At 34.3% G+C, this 17,347-nt stretch overlaps 1 protein-coding gene and 1 non-coding gene across 2 annotated transcripts; one reads left to right on the top strand and one right to left on the bottom strand.

Moving 5' to 3' along the window:
• Nucleotides 1–140: 140 nt before the first annotated feature.
• Nucleotides 141–15,947, bottom strand: LKRSDH (lysine ketoglutarate reductase/saccharopine dehydrogenase). The gene is made up of 20 exons (XM_076118339.1): nt 15,758–15,947; nt 12,667–12,813; nt 12,028–12,204; nt 11,070–11,222; nt 9,658–9,804; nt 9,122–9,200; nt 8,766–8,893; nt 7,699–7,850; nt 7,129–7,251; nt 5,996–6,167; nt 5,445–5,515; nt 4,605–4,729; nt 3,852–4,086; nt 3,375–3,511; nt 2,846–2,958; nt 2,326–2,494; nt 1,831–1,925; nt 1,321–1,522; nt 820–996; nt 141–436 (listed from the first exon to the last, which is right to left on the bottom strand). Exons 1-20 carry the CDS (start codon nt 15,830–15,832, stop codon nt 318–320), a joined length of 2,796 nt encoding a protein of 931 aa, XP_075974454.1. The 5' UTR covers nt 15,833–15,947; the 3' UTR covers nt 141–317.
• TRNAE-UUC (transfer RNA glutamic acid (anticodon UUC)) lies at nt 6,200–6,271 on the top strand. The gene has a single exon. It is a non-coding gene; the product is annotated as a tRNA-Glu (tRNA).
• Nucleotides 15,948–17,347: the final 1,400 nt, after the last annotated feature.

The raw sequence follows: 17,347 nt of genomic DNA, 5'->3' as shown, positions 1-17,347 counted from the left end.
CTGAAATCAAAAACGTTTATAATCTTACTTTTTCTTTACATAAAGGCGTCCAATTTGTTTACGAAGCTCGAAAAGTATGAGGTCAGAAACAATTTATAGTATTCGTTGGATGTCAAGTGAAAGAAAAAATTATTAATTTTGTTTTTATTAAGAAAATAATTAGCTCACAATACTGTAGTAACACAGTTCATAACAACTAAAATTAGGAATACAAACGTAATCTTAAATAATAGAAGTATTTACAAAAGTATATTTTGTACAAGGAATGTAAGTAAATGTTGAGTGAAAGACATTGACTTATTATTTATTATTGAGGTTCAGTTCAATGGGGTGGTGGTTTCCTTGGCGGTGATGCCGTCAGCTCGTAGTCGTGATAGTAGTGACTTGTACACTACGGGAGCGAATGGAAGAACTACGCCGCGTTCTTGAATCTCACCTGTAAAATAAATATACATTTATTTAGTCAAATCTAAAAAAATATCAAGCGTTATTGGTTTTAATTTTGTGTCGCCTTAGCAACATTCAAGTACAAAAGTTGCAGGAAATTAATAGTAGGCAATAAAGTCATACTGATAATCGCCATTGCATCTGAAGTTGTGAGTTCCATTTTCATTTAATTCTATGTAATTTTTTATGAGATTTTATGTATGGTTGTTTACTCGTTTATACGGTGTTTCCGCAATTTCTAAACTACAATGCGTACTTAGCTTGGTAAAGAACAAAAAACATTTGAAAATGCAAAGAGACTGATTTCATTTTCAACTTCAAATTTTTTACTCTATCATTTCTATGAAACAACCAAATCTTATATTATCTTACCATCTAGCACCATCTTAGCAGCGATAGCAGTAGGTAGCCCGACAGTCCAGGCCATAGCGGTGTGTTTAGCGGGATCTCCTCGCACGGTCATGGTCACCTCGCGCCTCTCCCTCTTGCCGTCACTCCATGTCACTCCTAACTCGTGTCGAAGGACTACTAGGTCGGTTTCGTCTTTGCCTGAAAAAAATATTTTTAGTCAGATTTTTATAAGTGGATTATTTATAGAACGGTAAGATTTCTTCAGTCATATACTATAGGTACTACTAATTTAGGGTCAAAAACTAATTAAGGGTCCAAGACTGGTAGAACCAATAATATTTTTGCTACAAAAAATCCACCAAACACTTACATAATTGAGAACTTAAAATTTTCAAAAAATATTAATTAAACATGCATAGGTAACCTGAAGTTTCGACAAAGTTTCGACCTCTGGTAAATGGAAGTAAAGCGAAAATAGAGACATATTTACTTTTAAGACCACACCTGATGGATTATATTTACCTAATTGCAGTCTCTTGCTAAGATAATGGCTGATGGTATCCAGAGGGGTGCCGCACTTGATGATCTCGACATCAGACAAAAGACCGAGTGACTCTATCGCCTGCGCTCCAGGCACTCCGATACGTTCAGCCAAACGAGTTCTGAGATTCTCATAGAATATCGACGAGTCCAGGAGACCGAGCAATTCACATGCGAATTGACGCTGAAATGTGTAAAAATATGTTAGTGATCACAATAAGTGATAAAATCGTAGATTGACTAGATATTAGTTATTAGATTACAATAGGGGATGAAATCTAGATTCAGTAGAATTTGTATTTATTACGTCTATTAAACCTATCTAGGTGTAGTATAGATGGAGTGTATGAAATGCACCTGCGTTTCTTCATTACCAATGTTAGTCGTAATATAATGGTGGTTGAGCCTAATGCCCTATACCGGGTTATCAAACTGAGCTGCTATAGATAATAATTATAATTAATATCTAGATATATGAGAAAAATATATCACCCATGTGATCTTCGGTCCTTCAGGATGTAATGAAGGATGAGGGTTAGGGTCCACCAAACCGAACAATTGCATCGCAATCATTGTTTCAGCAAAACCTAGGAAGACAAGTAATAAATAAATAAAAATGAAGCGATGAGCATATATTATATCCGTTGCTAAGCTCAATACTCAAAGACCAGTGCCACTAATTCTGATTTCAAAAATTAATTGAAGTCGGAGCAAAGCAAATAGTCAACTATACTTTTTCTGTGTAAACTTTTTTTATACTAGTTGTCAAACATTCAACAGACAAGGTGAAGTCAGTTTTTTTTATCACAAAGAAGCATATTTTCGCATAAAACCTCTGTTTAAGTGCCAAAAATAATTTTGGTTAACCTAATTTAAAATACGTACATGTCTTCTTCCCATAGGGGTAGGAAAAACAAATAATTTAAAATAGTAAAAAAACTACGTTATTATTAAACTCTTGTTAAAAACTTGTATTCAAGTCCGTACCTCTGTATCTGATAGTGCCCCTGAACATGGTGTGAGCGTCTTCGATGCCGTACAGCGACGCGTACTTGGTACTGTCTCTGTTGGGGAACCCTTCGAACGCGAACCCTGGGAGGAAGTTCAGCTCCCGTGCTACCGACATGAGCTCGCCTCCACTTAGTACTTCTACTATCTGCAATAGGTATTGAATATTATAATTAGAAGTACTACTAATTCGAAGATTGAAACTTCTAGAAAACTGCGGAAAATAGAGTAGCAAAATCTTGACTTTTCAAAATTCTTGTTGGTTCTAGTCTTATTTTTCTGTATTTAAAACAGTAGCGCGATTCTGTACAGTAGGTTACCATCGAGTATCGAAAGTTTGACATTTAAAATGTACTGCCAAAATAGTTTCTACGACGCCCACTAGGGGCGTTGATTAGATTTTCATACAAAATTTTCCGATAGCTTGCCGGTTATCGTTAGTCGATAGTGGTAGAGAATCGAGCTACAGAAGCAGTATTGCAGTTATCACAGTTCTTACCTGTCCTTTGCTAAGATATTTGGCAGCAGAGATCGTATTAAGTAATACACCGCGAGGACTCCATGAGAACTTGTACCTTAGTGCGTTATCACTGAACTCAGGGGCTGGCAAACCTGCAAGCAAATAATCGATATTACTATAAAGTAGGAAGTATTATAAAGGGGGAGCTTGTGGTTTAGTTATAGCAGCCGCGCGAATCGATCTCTGAGGTTAAGCAACGCTTGCCGAGGTTGATCTGTGGTATGATCTTTGACAGTCGCATTTAGACAGATTTTTAACAGAGTAGTCAGAAGCTTGAAAGTCTGACAACCAGTCTTACTGAAGGGTATCGTGTTATATCTGACCTCCACAACCCAGGTAGCTGGGTTGTGGAGGTCAGATAGGCAGTCGCTCCATGTAAAACACTGGTTTCCAGCTGCATCCGGAGAGACTGGAAGCCGACTCCGACATAGTTTGGAACAAAGGCTAAGCTTTCAAACGATTGTAAAGTCTTCATTAATTATGATTTGTTAAGACAAGAGGTACTTACCTCCACAATAAGATACGAATGAGTCAATTCTTCCTCCATGGTTCTGTATGTCGTGGATGCACTCCAACGCCAGTAAGTGATCAATGCCGGGGTCCAGACCGACCTCGTTCAAGAATGTTATACCAGCGTCTTTAGCACTGAAATAGAAAAAGACATTTTAATAAAAGTTTGTAACAAAAAATTAAAAATAATCTGATAAAGTAAAATAAATTGCCTTCATCCATCGTCAGGCTCGTGTGCCTATTTTTTTAAGGGAATTTATTAATTCAATCGGAAGTTACATTTGAAATTCATGCTGGTTTGGTTTCTTTTTGAGTATTTTAATGATAAAATTACTTTTGCACACCACTTACAAAGATAATATTTTTTTAGAATTAATCCTTGATAGGTGTAGGTACTGTTCACCATACTTAGCAAAAGTACCGGTTCTTACTGACAGCAGGCTATTCAACCTTTAGTACAAAATTATAGACTTACGCTTGATGTAATTCCTGTACTTCAGGCCGGACATAGGAAGCGGTTACCAAATGAGCGCCAGTACTGAGGCAAGCCTTAGCCACAGTTCCGTGCAAGTCGTAAGGTAGTAGAGACACTACAACCCTCGCCTTTGAAGTAAGAGCCTTAAGAGCAGAGTCGTCGTGAGCGTCGATGTATTCCGATGATATACCGTAGCGTTCTGCTAACGCGTCTGCTTCTTCTTTTACTGCTGATGCTGTAGTAGTAAAAAAAATTGTGATGAGTAAAATTACCTTTTTCCCATTGGGTGAAAACGTTGCTTCATTCACAGCCGCCAACAAATACGCCTTTTCATTCAGGACTAGCAGTTGCGAATGGTTCGCACCTAATTTTATTCTTATAACATATTGATAGTTTAAAGTTCTATTAGTTAGAATGCTTTTAAATTTCAGATTCCTTTGTTAACATTTTTAATTCTGGATTTACTTTCACATCTCTAACATTTTTCTACTAGACTCTACCTTATATAAAAGAAGAAACTAACTTTATCAAAATTATAACGGTTAACCTTTTATTTTCAATTAACTTTAAAGTAAGTATTGTATTATCGACCAATGTAAATAGTTTATTATTATTATGCAATACAATGTATTTAACAAGAAGGCTCTGAGTCTAAACACAGACTTGAGTGAGTGGATTTTAATGTATTTTAATTTGTTTTATTCTTTTTCGTAAACAAATTACTGTACGATTAAAGAAGTACTGAATACAAACCTATTGTAACAGCAATATTCTTATCCCTAGCGAGGTATTCCACCACAGGCGCAGATACTAATCCACTGCCGAGGATAACAATAGGGGTCTGCTGGTCATTGCCCTCTACCTTATGACGTGATCGTCTGAAAGGAAAACACACGATAAACAAAAACAATCAGATTGAGTGATAGCTGTTATAATAATGATGAATAGAAGAAACTACACGTTTTCCCGTCAAATAAATATCATTCGTCATCATCTGAAGTCCATATTTGAGATATTAAATCAAAGTTATCACATTTGCATTGATTTTGATGGGTTTTCCCAATTTATTTACATCGTACTAAAACAGAAAGTAGATAAAAGGGACACATTTTGCTACGTGTGTAAAATCTGATGATAAGTTTATATTTGAGGTCAATGTCTGGGAATTCCCATCAATTTCCATTTGTCATCTTATAAGCGCCAGGCAGTACTCGTGGAGACTGGCACTAACCCCTTAAGGTCAAACAAAATTTGATTGCTTTTATCTTACATTTCAGGGAATTTCTAGCTGCGGCATTTTATCGCCATATTTTTACGATACAATACACAAATAAAAAAAGAAATGAAATATTTTTTTAAATATATTCTGTCACTTTATCTCGTGGATAAATAAAGCTATCTGTTAGTGATGAAAATGGTTATAAATCTCTGCTTTTTATAACAGTAACAGACTTAGCCGGTACAGACAATTTATAGACACTCGGGAAAAACCGACTATAAAAAAAACAGAATAAAAATACACTCTATACGACCCTAATTAAAATTGAAAAAAACATTAAACTTAATTTGTATGATAAATACATATTAACTTACGTATTAGCCATTCTGAGTTCGTTAATGTATTCGAAGGGAGCCGTCAGCTTGCCGTTACTTGTTATGATAGCCTGTAAGATAAAACGAAACAAATAATTATAATGCAAGTGAATGAACTACGTTCATAAAACCTTATCTATGTTATGTACGTGTTTATTTCGTACCAATGTTATTTGTATAGTCGTGACTAGAAATTAATTATGTTAGCTTCATAAATATTTATTTGGACGGAAATATTTTAACAGATAACTCCAAATAGATCGAAAAGAGAAAAATACAAAAGGTGTCTTTATCTTTCACAGACTGTGACAATAGAATATTTGAAAGAAAAAACCGTTTCTTATGTACAATATGTGACACTGATGTTTTCGTTTACAAAGGCATTGACTCCCATAAAGGCTATATCTTTTAAACAGAGCAAAAGAATAGCATTGCTTGTATTAAGTGCATACAAAAACGTTGTTTGCAAAGCACTCAGGTAATATAACTGAATATGTTTTATTCATTTGGATAATTTTATTTTCAAAGGGACTAAACTTTATCGTACTCACCCCTTGTACTACAGGCGAGAAGTTATGTTCGTCCAACGGCTTAGTAGCATCGGACTTCAAAATATCCTCTGCGTATGGATAAAGCAAGTCTCCGAAGAAATCTGTCGATTCTCTCGGTAACTGCGTGGGCATATTATCTATAGAACATACTAGAACACCCGGCCCTTTGAAACTGAAACAAATATTTGATATTACATTTCATCCTCCCGTATGGTCTAGTGGCTAGGATACCTGGCTTTCACCCAGGAGGCTCGGGTTCGATTCCCGGTACGGGAATCTACTTTTTGGTGGAAATTTATATATTTTATTAAATCATTGTCCTTTGTTAACCTTGTCCATTAAGATTATAATTATCTACTTTCATTAAAATACTTTTCATTTCATTTAATCGTGTGTTCACTTTATCAGCTTCTACTCCGACTTTGGCGAGTCTCCTTTAACTTTGATAGGTAATGAGTTATCAAATATAATACGCTTATATTTATGGAGGTATTTTATCAATAAACAAATATTCAAGCAAATCTTTCCATTACTACTGATATTTATTTATCGTAATACAAGTTAATTCAAAATATCAATAAGCATTTTTTTATCTAATTGGTAGATCGGTAAGATAAATGATCCACCTGTTTTTTTGATAGATTAAGATTTATTTGACGCTTACATTCGCAAAATATATGACCTACATATTTACTTGCAACCTCATAAACCAAAGTTAAGCTTCAACTGAATTTGCACGCCTTATTTGAAAACCTTTACTCTTCTTTCAAAAAAGGTTTCACCACGACTTTACCTATTTCTATAGGAATTAGGTTCAGTAAAATTTACTGAAACAAACATTTATTAAGGGCATGCAAAGTCCCCAACCCGCACGTGGCCACCGTGGTGTACTCAATGCCTAACCCCTCCCCCTAGTTTGGGAGGAGACACTTGCCCTGCAGTGGGACAATATGGGTTAAAAAAGAAATTACTAACCCCCGGTTTCTGAGGTACAGTTAGCGTTAGTTTATCTATTCAATAGCATTTAAATTCATATAAAAAAAAACCTATTGAATAGATAAACTACCGCTAAATGTGCCTCAGAAACCGGGGATTAGTAAGTCAGTTGTAGTAATATAATTGTGTGTACTAACCTCTTGGTGTCCTTATTTCTGTCAGCATCGTAAAGACAGAAGGGTGTATCGATGGTGGTGCACTCGTTCATGAACTCGATGGAACCGCCGGGGTCCGCTGATATGTCGCAGATTGCCAACATTCTACAATCAAATTGTGGAATCAGTTCAGTAGGATTATGTAAACAGTTTTCACTCTAATAGCGCAGTAGTTGTAGAGTCCGTACTAATTAAAATATATCTTGCTATTACACTAAGGATCGTTAGCTCCATTGTCAGAGGAAAAATATAAGTATGAGATCCACAGAAATGTTACATATTCACCAGTAGGTACCTGCACATTTGTTTTAGATGTTATTTTAGTTAGAATCTTTTAATTTAGAAAGAGTAAACAAGAAAGGATTTTCAAATAGTCCTTTCGACAATTGAGGTTTGTCTTTTGAACGATTTAGCGCTTATTTTGTAGGAGCTACCTTTAATGATTTCAAATTTTATAGCCTAAAGATGTAATTAGAATCACCGGCCTACCATAGAACGTTCAGTGCTATAATTTTTCCTCAAAACCGTTATTTAATCGCACATTTACATTACCTGTGGGGTAGAGCCGGAGCTCCAACACTCTTGGGCAGCCATGGCGTGTGGGAAGGCAGCAACAGATGCTTAGCATCAGGTATAGTCAGTAGTTTAGGGCTCCCCACCGCCCAGTATATGCAGTTCACCAGCACCGACGTATAAGGTGCTATCTGTCAACAGTTACACTAATATTGACACAGCAATTTGCGCGATTTTGACCTACATTGTACAAAGATATGGTTAAGCTACTGTAAATATTATATTGTCATTGTGTTGATCGTGTCTGCACTTTGTACGACGCGAAGGATTCTTTGATTGGCGGAATGAGACTTGTATGTAGAGTCTTTTGTATATTTTATGGAAGAGCGCTAACGTTAACCTATAATTTGAATGTTGCCTTATTATTCTAAAAATACGCATTAGGTCTACAAGTACTTAGTATTTTACCCTACCTATAAATGTCATCGTAAGTTGCGAACCACACAGCAGTAATTAAAGATAATTATTATTGTTTCATTACTCAGTTGACCACCCATACATTTTGACCGATAAATAAATCAGCAATCAGCCTACTCGTTCGATTATACAGATTAGATAAGATTTTGCAACTTGCTTTGAACCTAGCTAATAAGTAAATAACATAATTTGAGGCTATCTACACTGTTGTAAAGATAAAATGGGTGTGTCCTTAACGCATAAATACACACCTACTTCGCAAAAACTGAATTTCATTTGGTGGTATAGATTTCTATATTTAACCTATCTACTATTTGTAAATTTTCGAGTTGGTGTTTCGTGACTTAAAATACAGCACGTTTCATTTTATTTTGTTTCTTAAGGTGAAACTCCATCTGAATCTCTCCCTTAACTTCAAGTTCAGAGAACGTCCATCTACATTACAGATCCGGGTTCGAGTTCAGTTGTAGGCACGCGAGGCAATTACTGACCCAAACCATTGCGTGACAGCATCCCTTAAATCATTTTTAGAGTGTATATTTCTAATACCTACGTTATTGTATCCGGATTTAATCATCAAAATCAGAGCGTGTTAAAGACTGCAAATCTAAAGATGCAGCATATCTTACCTTTTGTGCAAATGTTGAAATGTATCTTTCAGGGAATTCGTCGTACTCTTGTGCGTCGTAACCTCCTCCGTTCTTCCTTTCCAAGTGGTGCCTTCTTCGCACTTCACATCCGTATATTTTGTTCGGACCTATGGAAAATTAACACGATGATTATGATTAAATAATATGATATCATGATAAAGCATAATGCTTTATCGACGTTTTGTTGATTAAAAACATTTGTGATTACGAGATGTAGACCCCAAGTGGCTTTACAAATCCAAATGATTAATTATTTATCACGGGACTTCGATAAACTTAAATTATATTTGTTCGTAATACTTATATACGAAAATACGTTAGTAGAAGACACTTACTTCCATGTTCAGCAACCTTCCTCAACATTTCCGGTGGGACGTATTCGTGAGGTAGCTCTTGGAATATTTCTTGGCTTCCCTGAAATATATTCCAGTATTTTACATATTTTTATAGCGAGTGAAACAAAACCGTGCTAGTTGGGAGCATAGGGACAAGAAGAGGTATTATTCTCTCCCCTTTTGTACATCTTATCGTAAAATAGAAAAGAGTGACATCTCAATATACACATACCTACATGTGCGGGCATATTCTTGGGACAAAGATTTAACATTGCCATACAACGTGGAAATGCTGCCAACATTCTGGGATCATTCCCGATTGACAGCGATGTGGAAAAGTAGTGTATTGTATATAGTGTAAATTTAGCTTATTTTGAATGTTGTAAATAATAAATCATTTAACATATTCACCCTAAATAAAATGTCACATACGCATACCTATGTACAAATTCATAATTAATAATTTGATATCAAATATTATTAGGTTTCTACATTTTAAAATACTGAGTGGAATAGAGAAACACATAATTATTTACCTGCGATACATTGCCAGAGCCGGTGAACACGAAGGTGAGTGGTCCTAAAGACTTGGGCATCATCCCGAGCGCTACCTCGTAACCAGCGTCTCTGATCGCTTGGCGAGCCATCATGGAGTTGCGGTAGTTGTGTGCTGGACCAATGTGCTGTCAAATAAATTGGGTTTTATGGCAGTTATGTACTATGGAATAAAATTAATCCACATGGATCGTTAAAGGTACTAACGTACATTCGATCGATGGTAGATGGTTTTGTATTCAACATCCTTATCCAATGACATTAAAATAAAGTTTTTTTCAGCACAGTAAGTGCGATTGCCCTGTGCTGAACGCCTTGGACGGGGTCTTCAATAAATAAAAATACTTTTAGTGCCTATTCTTCATGACACGTGTCGACTTTAGTATCAAAATATAAACATTTCGTTTAATTGCGAAAAGATAGACGATAACCTACTTTTGTTGAAGCCTCGAGATTGTACTGAAATTGCGTGCAAAATGTGATATATACACCCATCTGTCTGAAAGCAGTATTTTATTCTTTGAATCATACCAACCTAAATATTACTGTTCATTTACAACTATATAGGTATACCACGTACGTTGTAGCGATGTAGGCACGATGATTGCTCATTTCAGTTATTATGATAATGAAATTATTACTGACATAAAACTCTTGAAAGCTATTTGTACGAACGCTGAATATGCCACCAAATATGAGCATTAGGTAACAGGAATAGTAAATGTAATAATATTTTTCTATTTCCCATCTGCCGAAAAGACACACCATACCGAGAAAAACAGTTTTTGGTAAAAAGAGACAAGATTAATACCACAAATAACAAAAGTACATAATCATAAAGTATACACTATTTACCCCCTTTAATCTTAGATAATACATAACGAGTGGTGTGTCTCAATTATCTTGTTGCTACTCGCACTACAGATAAATTAACTTGATAAACTTTATGAACATCAAGAAATAATTGTTGCCTGAATTTACCAAAATATGAAGGTCGTTTCATAGCAAAACAACCGCTAGTTTTATATCTACTAAACGAACTCGTGTTAAGCTCTTTATCTTTAGTCAAATCGTGGTAGTCTTACTTAACAAATAGTTTTACAGAAAACTAAAGTCGATTAAATGGCTCAATAAAGAAATCGGTGAACAATATGAACATACATATAAAAAAGATTCCGATGAATTGAGAATCTCCTCCTTTTATAAAGTCGGTTAAGAACAAAATATCGACCTCACATAGAATCACATTGACGTAGATTGATCAAGAGACTGACGGATTTTGAAGCAACAACAGTTAAAAGCTGACATAATATGACTAGATATTGAGATGATAGTGAGACTATAAGAACAGACGTAAAATCAATGGTTTTAGTCATGGGATCCTAAGACTTACCATGAACGGAGTATGATGTCCAAGAGCGAGCAGTCTTAATCCAATTCCATGCAGAATATTGATCATACCAGCCACTCCCGCGTATTTACCGAAGGCCACCACTCTGTTACCCGCATCGTCCATTAGCTTTTCATAATCTATCAATCTAATGTTCTGAAAGAAAAACATTCTGTGTAATATTTTTTCTAATGAATAAATAAACGCTCCTATAAAATTGTGTGTATTTTTTAGATAGTAGTTTATATGTAAAGCTAGGAATTTCTTTTTGTTTACTAACTGGAAATTCGTTTTTTTTCTTTTCGACTCTACATTTTTCGAAACATGGTAATTACATATTATTTGACTTCGACTATCAAATCTACAGAAGTAGAAAAATACAGTTATTTAACAATCTTTCATGTAGTTAATAGCTAAAATAAAATTGTATGTTAGTATGTAGTTATTTTACTTTTTTGCACGCCGAAAATTCATATAATATCACGCCATTCACACAAAGATAACCTTTCAACGTGACCCAATTTTGCTCACCTCCAATCAACAATTGTTTTATTGTGCGATAGATAGCACGTTTGATAATTCTACATAATAAATAGATATCGATTTTCGCAATTATACCAAGGCAATGTATTATTGAAATAGTCAAGGTTATATGGCAAAAATACTACGTTATATCATGTTGGGCTTTACTGAACAGAGTATTGGATAGGCTGATTAAATCTATCCAACGGGAATAAATTTTCCCACTGGCTAGAGTGGCTAGATAATAAAAAAACAATCAAATTAGATTTTTTCACTATTTACAATTTTTTTTTAACAAATATTGTTTTACCGTCATTTGTCCTAATCTTTCAGACTTAAAATGAAGCGCCTTTAATATTGCATTTCTTTGATCATTAGCGACCAAAGACTATCGTTTTTTTGTAACATTTCTCGTCCGAAAAGATGACTTTAATTATACCTTAGCTAAAATAGCATCCAACATAGGCATATTAGCTTCCTGAGCCTTGATTGTGTGTGAGAAGAAGCAGTACGTCTTGTTTGGTATGAGGAGATCGATGGGAGTTTGTTTCACGCCGAAGATCACGCTCGCCTCGCTGATGTCTTCCTGGACTATTGCTCCTGCGTTTATGTATGACTGAAAGAGAAATGGAGTTTTAGGGCTATGTATAGTGTGTCTGAAAAGCTCGGTGTATTTTATCAATCCACTCATACTTTTCTTTATTCACGCCGTGTGTGTTTTTATTTAAGGTCATTAACGAGATTAAGTTCTAGAATATAGAGAAAGTTAAACACTAACCCCCAGTTTCTTAGGCACATTTAACGGTAGTTTATCTATTCAATAGCGTTTAAACTCATATAAATAAATGCTATTGAATAGATAAACTACCGCTAAATGTACCGGGGGTTAACCAATCAATGATTTTTCATACAAATTATAATTCAGTAGGTACCATATAGCTATTCCTTATGCAGAAACTACGACTTCAAAATATATGAAATCGAGTGGCATTCTTGTAGTCTCTATTACCGAGTAGGTACCAATACAAGATACATTTGATATGATGTACATTTTAAGGTATATTACGATGTTCTTTACCTGCATAGGATAAGCTCGCCTGTTGGAAGGCTGTACAATAACTCTGACGCCTTGCCGGACCAGCCGGTTGACGTTGGACGGAGAAAACGGCGCTCGTCTCTCCCATACTGACTGGTCTTCTCTACGTATTGCTATGATACGACCATTCTGTGAAATAAAACAATATATCAACGTTCATTATCTGATTTGTGTTTTGGTTTCCAATATTCGGTTTTTTATTGTTCGTATCTGTGGAGTTCAACCGAGGGATTATATTTCTTATTCTTTGCTATTAGTAGAAAGGATAATATTCAATGAATTAGGTAGGTAGGTTTATTTTTAATACCTTGATTTTTTTCCTTATCTATACCTAACGGTACCTTTATGTGCTTAATAAGATTTTAAGGCTATTCAAAAGATTTATTTTAATATCTCGAAAGTTTGTTTTATCTTCAGAAGCGAAGTAATGCAGAGTTTATTACAAATACATCGATGAGAAGAATATGATCGTAAATATTGTCGCATCGTTGTTTTCGTTTAACTGCGGAAAAGACATCGCAGTATCATTTTTAGCTAAATATAGAAAAAGGTCAAAGTATTTGCTGCATTTATTATCATTCAAGATGCTGCGTGTTATATGATTCATTCATTAGAACATCCAAAAACAATACAATTATTAATTAGACTAGAAGAAAGTCGCTGCGTATTTGATTCGATAAACTAATCGTTGGTAAACGGCAGGACGTTTAATTTATTAAGATGTTTAATATTTTAGTTCTGGTTGGTATCAGAGACAGTATTTTTCTGAAACATTTATCTCGTTATTACACGTAGTATATCAATAAAAACTTATCTCATTTACAAATGGGGAAAAAACGTATTCCTTACGAAATTTGTTCAAAAGTGACGTGCAAACAATTTTATCATTAAAATTAGATTCGCCACCTCCTTGAGTAAATATTTATAGAATGTTTGTTATTACAACGGTTTATGTATGAATCTAAATAAAGCGAGAGTTCTTGAGTCTTGACACACCCTAAAGATAAGTAGAAGTCAACAAGTTTAAGGTAACAAACAATGATAACAATTAGAACAAATTATGTTACAACTTGCAACCATAAAAAAATTCCATAATATTATCTCATAGGGCGACCTCCAATTCATTTCGGAACTTTCCTTTAATATATCGGCCGTGCTGACAAACAAAATAACAACAATTTAGTCTAGTTTAGGTCAGTTAGGTTATGATAGCTCTATGAAATAAAGCAATTCAAGCAGGTGACGATCTCGAATTCTTTATAGTTTAACATTAATGTTGCTCTACCAAATATATTTTTTTCTTCTTTTTATTTATTTATGCATTGTAAGAGGAAATCGATATTTATAAAATTTCGTAGAAATATTGGCGATCTACAGGGCAAAATACTTGCCTATAAGTAGAGCTTAATTATACTGTTAGATTCTTAAGTACCTAAGTATTTTTTTTACGAGGTCCTGACAATTAAATAACTACTCCATTACAATTCACAAGTACAATTAACACAATTTCTTACATCATGGTATTTTCCTGCTTAACAAATATTTCGCGTAAATTAAATCAACAATCAAAGAGGTACGAGTATTTTTATGTGGTATTATTAAGATAGTGCTATCTACTATCTTATAAATTATACAGTAATTATTATTAGTAAACAGAACGTAGGTGAGTATATCGGGCATCATAACAATAACGAATGTTATCAATTGTTGCCTAGGAATTAAAATAACATCGCATGACACTGAACAAATAGCGAATTTGTACCAATATTTACCTTGCTCAAATTTTACTTTTATTATCATTACATGGGTCAAATTCCACGTATAAAATGTACAACAGATATTTAAGAAAATCATTAGTTTTTATCAAAAAGTATCAATTTAGTATTTATATTTAACTATGTAACCAAAATCTCGTTGTTGCAACTCCGAACTCTAAATCGGCGCGTTTAAATCCGTTAATTTACGTGGAATATTATTTTATGTTCTTGATTTTTATTGATATGAAATTGACTATATGCTCTTATTGGGTTCAAAGAAAAATTAAAAGCCTGCAAGTTGAACCTTGCACAGTAATAAATCGTGTTAAAAAAGTACCAGCTTATTGTAAATGTAGTAGTATTAAAAACTATTATTAATACCTGATTAACGTTCTCGTGTAAATGATACTGTATCGCTGCGACGATAAAAATATCGCTAGGTGGTTAAGTAGTTCGCTATTTTCAGAAAATCGTACAAAATACCGTAATCATCAAAAAGAAACAATCGAAAAGCTGATTCCATTACGAGCATTTTTTTTACTTTAACACACCATAGACACTTACCAGTGAATTAAAACTATTTTATAGAGACCTGCAGTGCTCATGTATGAAGAATGTTGGCAGATTTCTTAGTAACTGCCAACATACCATATACATAGGCGAGTTGAACATGAGAACATTTTTTGAAATCCATTCATAAGGAAAACGGAAAGTTTATAGGAAATCGAATGGACTTCCCAAAAGCATTATACAAAGGCTTTGGTATCGGAAGAATCTGTCGATCAGTGCCGATATTCTTCCTTAAAGCCTGACTTGAGATTTCCACCGGAAAGTGATTGAATCTAATGCATTTTTACAGGTTCGATTCCCGGTCGAGGTTGTGCTTTAGCACAAAGCAAGTATGTTAAGCTAGTTTGAGCAGCTCACCAAGTTATTAATAATACCGATATAATTCAAGTGGATAATTTCGATTCTTTCATTTGTACCCAAAATCTGCTACAGATAGGTCAATTTAATTCGACCTTCGAAGCTTATTCTTGACAACATATAAATTAACATTTCTTTAAAATTACTTCTAATAAAAAATATTTTTTTAAATAAGTATTGCATTCCTAACCCTTCATGATTATTAATTTAGGAAAACTACATTACATTATTCGCACATTTAAGAAAAAAAAATTTTAGAGCTATAATGCTATTTTATTTAATTTACCTAATAAAAAAATTACTTGCTTCGCCCTATTGACTCTATTAAATAGCATAAAATTTTTTAATAATAATAGTCCTGAAAACTTTCTAAAACCGAAAGCACTTACCTTAGAGGTTGAATAATAAACTACTTGTTTCAAGTACTGGCTCCTCAGCCGAAGAGCCGCTGATTTGTGGAACATATTTTTAATAAAATATCACAACCAACAACTTAACATTAATATAAAATAAATAATTAAAAAATATAGAGTGACCACAAGGAAAGCGTTCCGTATCTTACGAGGCGTGTCAGTAATCTATTTTATATTGCGTACGAAATAACCAAGCTCCTTTGAGAAAACATTACAATCGGCATGACGTTTTATCACAAGAGTGATAGTGATACCATATTATTGTGTTAGTCGGTTGCTGCTTGCGTAGGTATCCAAGATCATACAATATTTTCGTACACAATTAAGTATTTAAGACTTCCTACTTCTCTGAAAGATATTTTATCTAATCGCCACGTAATGTTTGTTTTATTTGAATATTTATAATCAGCTTTATAACTTTATTTATTAGTTGTACATATTCATTAACAATAGGCATATTTTACCTACGACTCCAGCCCTGATAGTCCCTAATGAACACTGATAAGTACTGCTTGCACCGGAAGAAATATCAGCCTGGAACTCGTATAAATGTTTGCAAAGGTCTGACCATAAAGTTATCATGAATTTAAAGAAATGAAAAAAATGTTGTGACACCAAATGAAATGATAATTATAGGAATTCTTAAAAGTAATTAGGTACTCCAAAAATGTAATCCCATTTGATTTTAAGAAGTTTTCGTTTTATAAAACAAAGGCCAAGTTTACTAGCCAGGTGGAAACCTTACTCAAATCGAATCAATATCTTTTTCTTTCTTTCTTTCTTTTTAAAAAGACAACTCCCGCACTAAGAATTGCTCTTGTGTCGCGGGGACTTTTACAAACATACAAACAACGGACACAAAGCACAACCAGACCCGAAACAATTATTTGTGGATCGCACAAATAATTGCTCCGTGTGGGAATCGAACCCACGACCTCCCGACGCAGTGGTATCGGCGTGGCGACCTAAACCACTGCGCCACGGAGGCAGTCAAATATCGTAATATATTTTAAACTTGAACTTATGTACCACCATTAAAAGACTAATTGCTATCACCAATATAATGAATTCGCAATCCGAGACGATATGCCTCAATATAAATTAAATAGGTGCCAGGTGCGCTTTTACTTTACCCACCAAGAGTGCTTTTCTACAGGAGAATGTCAGCTATTTGGTAGAGAAGAGAGATTGAGAAAATCCTAAATTACTGTTTATTCACGCAATTGACGAGACCTGTTTCAACAATAATATGTTATGTTTTCGTAGCGCCTGTGAACAAATTAAACATTACTTTTAAAGTACACGTTAAGAAATTGCAATGGAAAATCATCAGGCGCATTTTTAAATTTTTTTACATAGCTCCCTTTGAGCCGTCTATAAATATGATATTATTATGTACTGTTCCTATTATAATCTTCTTTGCAGATTTCGTAGAAGGTATGTTTTAACGCAAAAGCGAACACGCTGAGAACAAACACAGAAATAAAAATAATCTTTCTTGTTAACCACTGATTAAAACATTAAGATTACCTTAATTATTATAATAGACGATGATTTATTGGAATA

This window comes from Anticarsia gemmatalis, chromosome 9 (assembly GCF_050436995.1).
Source record: "Anticarsia gemmatalis isolate Benzon Research Colony breed Stoneville strain chromosome 9, ilAntGemm2 primary, whole genome shotgun sequence".
NCBI lineage: Eukaryota > Metazoa > Arthropoda > Insecta > Lepidoptera > Erebidae > Anticarsia > Anticarsia gemmatalis.
The sequence above is the reverse complement of the archived record's forward strand: the minus strand, read 5'-3'. Positions and strand labels throughout refer to the sequence as shown.

Bases quoted from the DNA above. Each gene is read 5' to 3' on its own strand.
- LKRSDH (XM_076118339.1), bottom strand. From the start codon at position 15,832: ATGTTCCACAAATCAGCGGCTCTTCGGCTGAGGAGCCAGTACTTGAAA. The intron at 9,201-9,657 runs GTAAATAATTAT...AATATATTTCAG, and splicing joins GCTCTGGCAATGTATCGCAG to GGAAGCCAAGAAATATTCCA. The intron at 1,926-2,325 runs GTACGGACTTGA...TTGTCTTCCTAG, and splicing joins GGGCACTATCAGATACAGAG to GTTTTGCTGAAACAATGATT.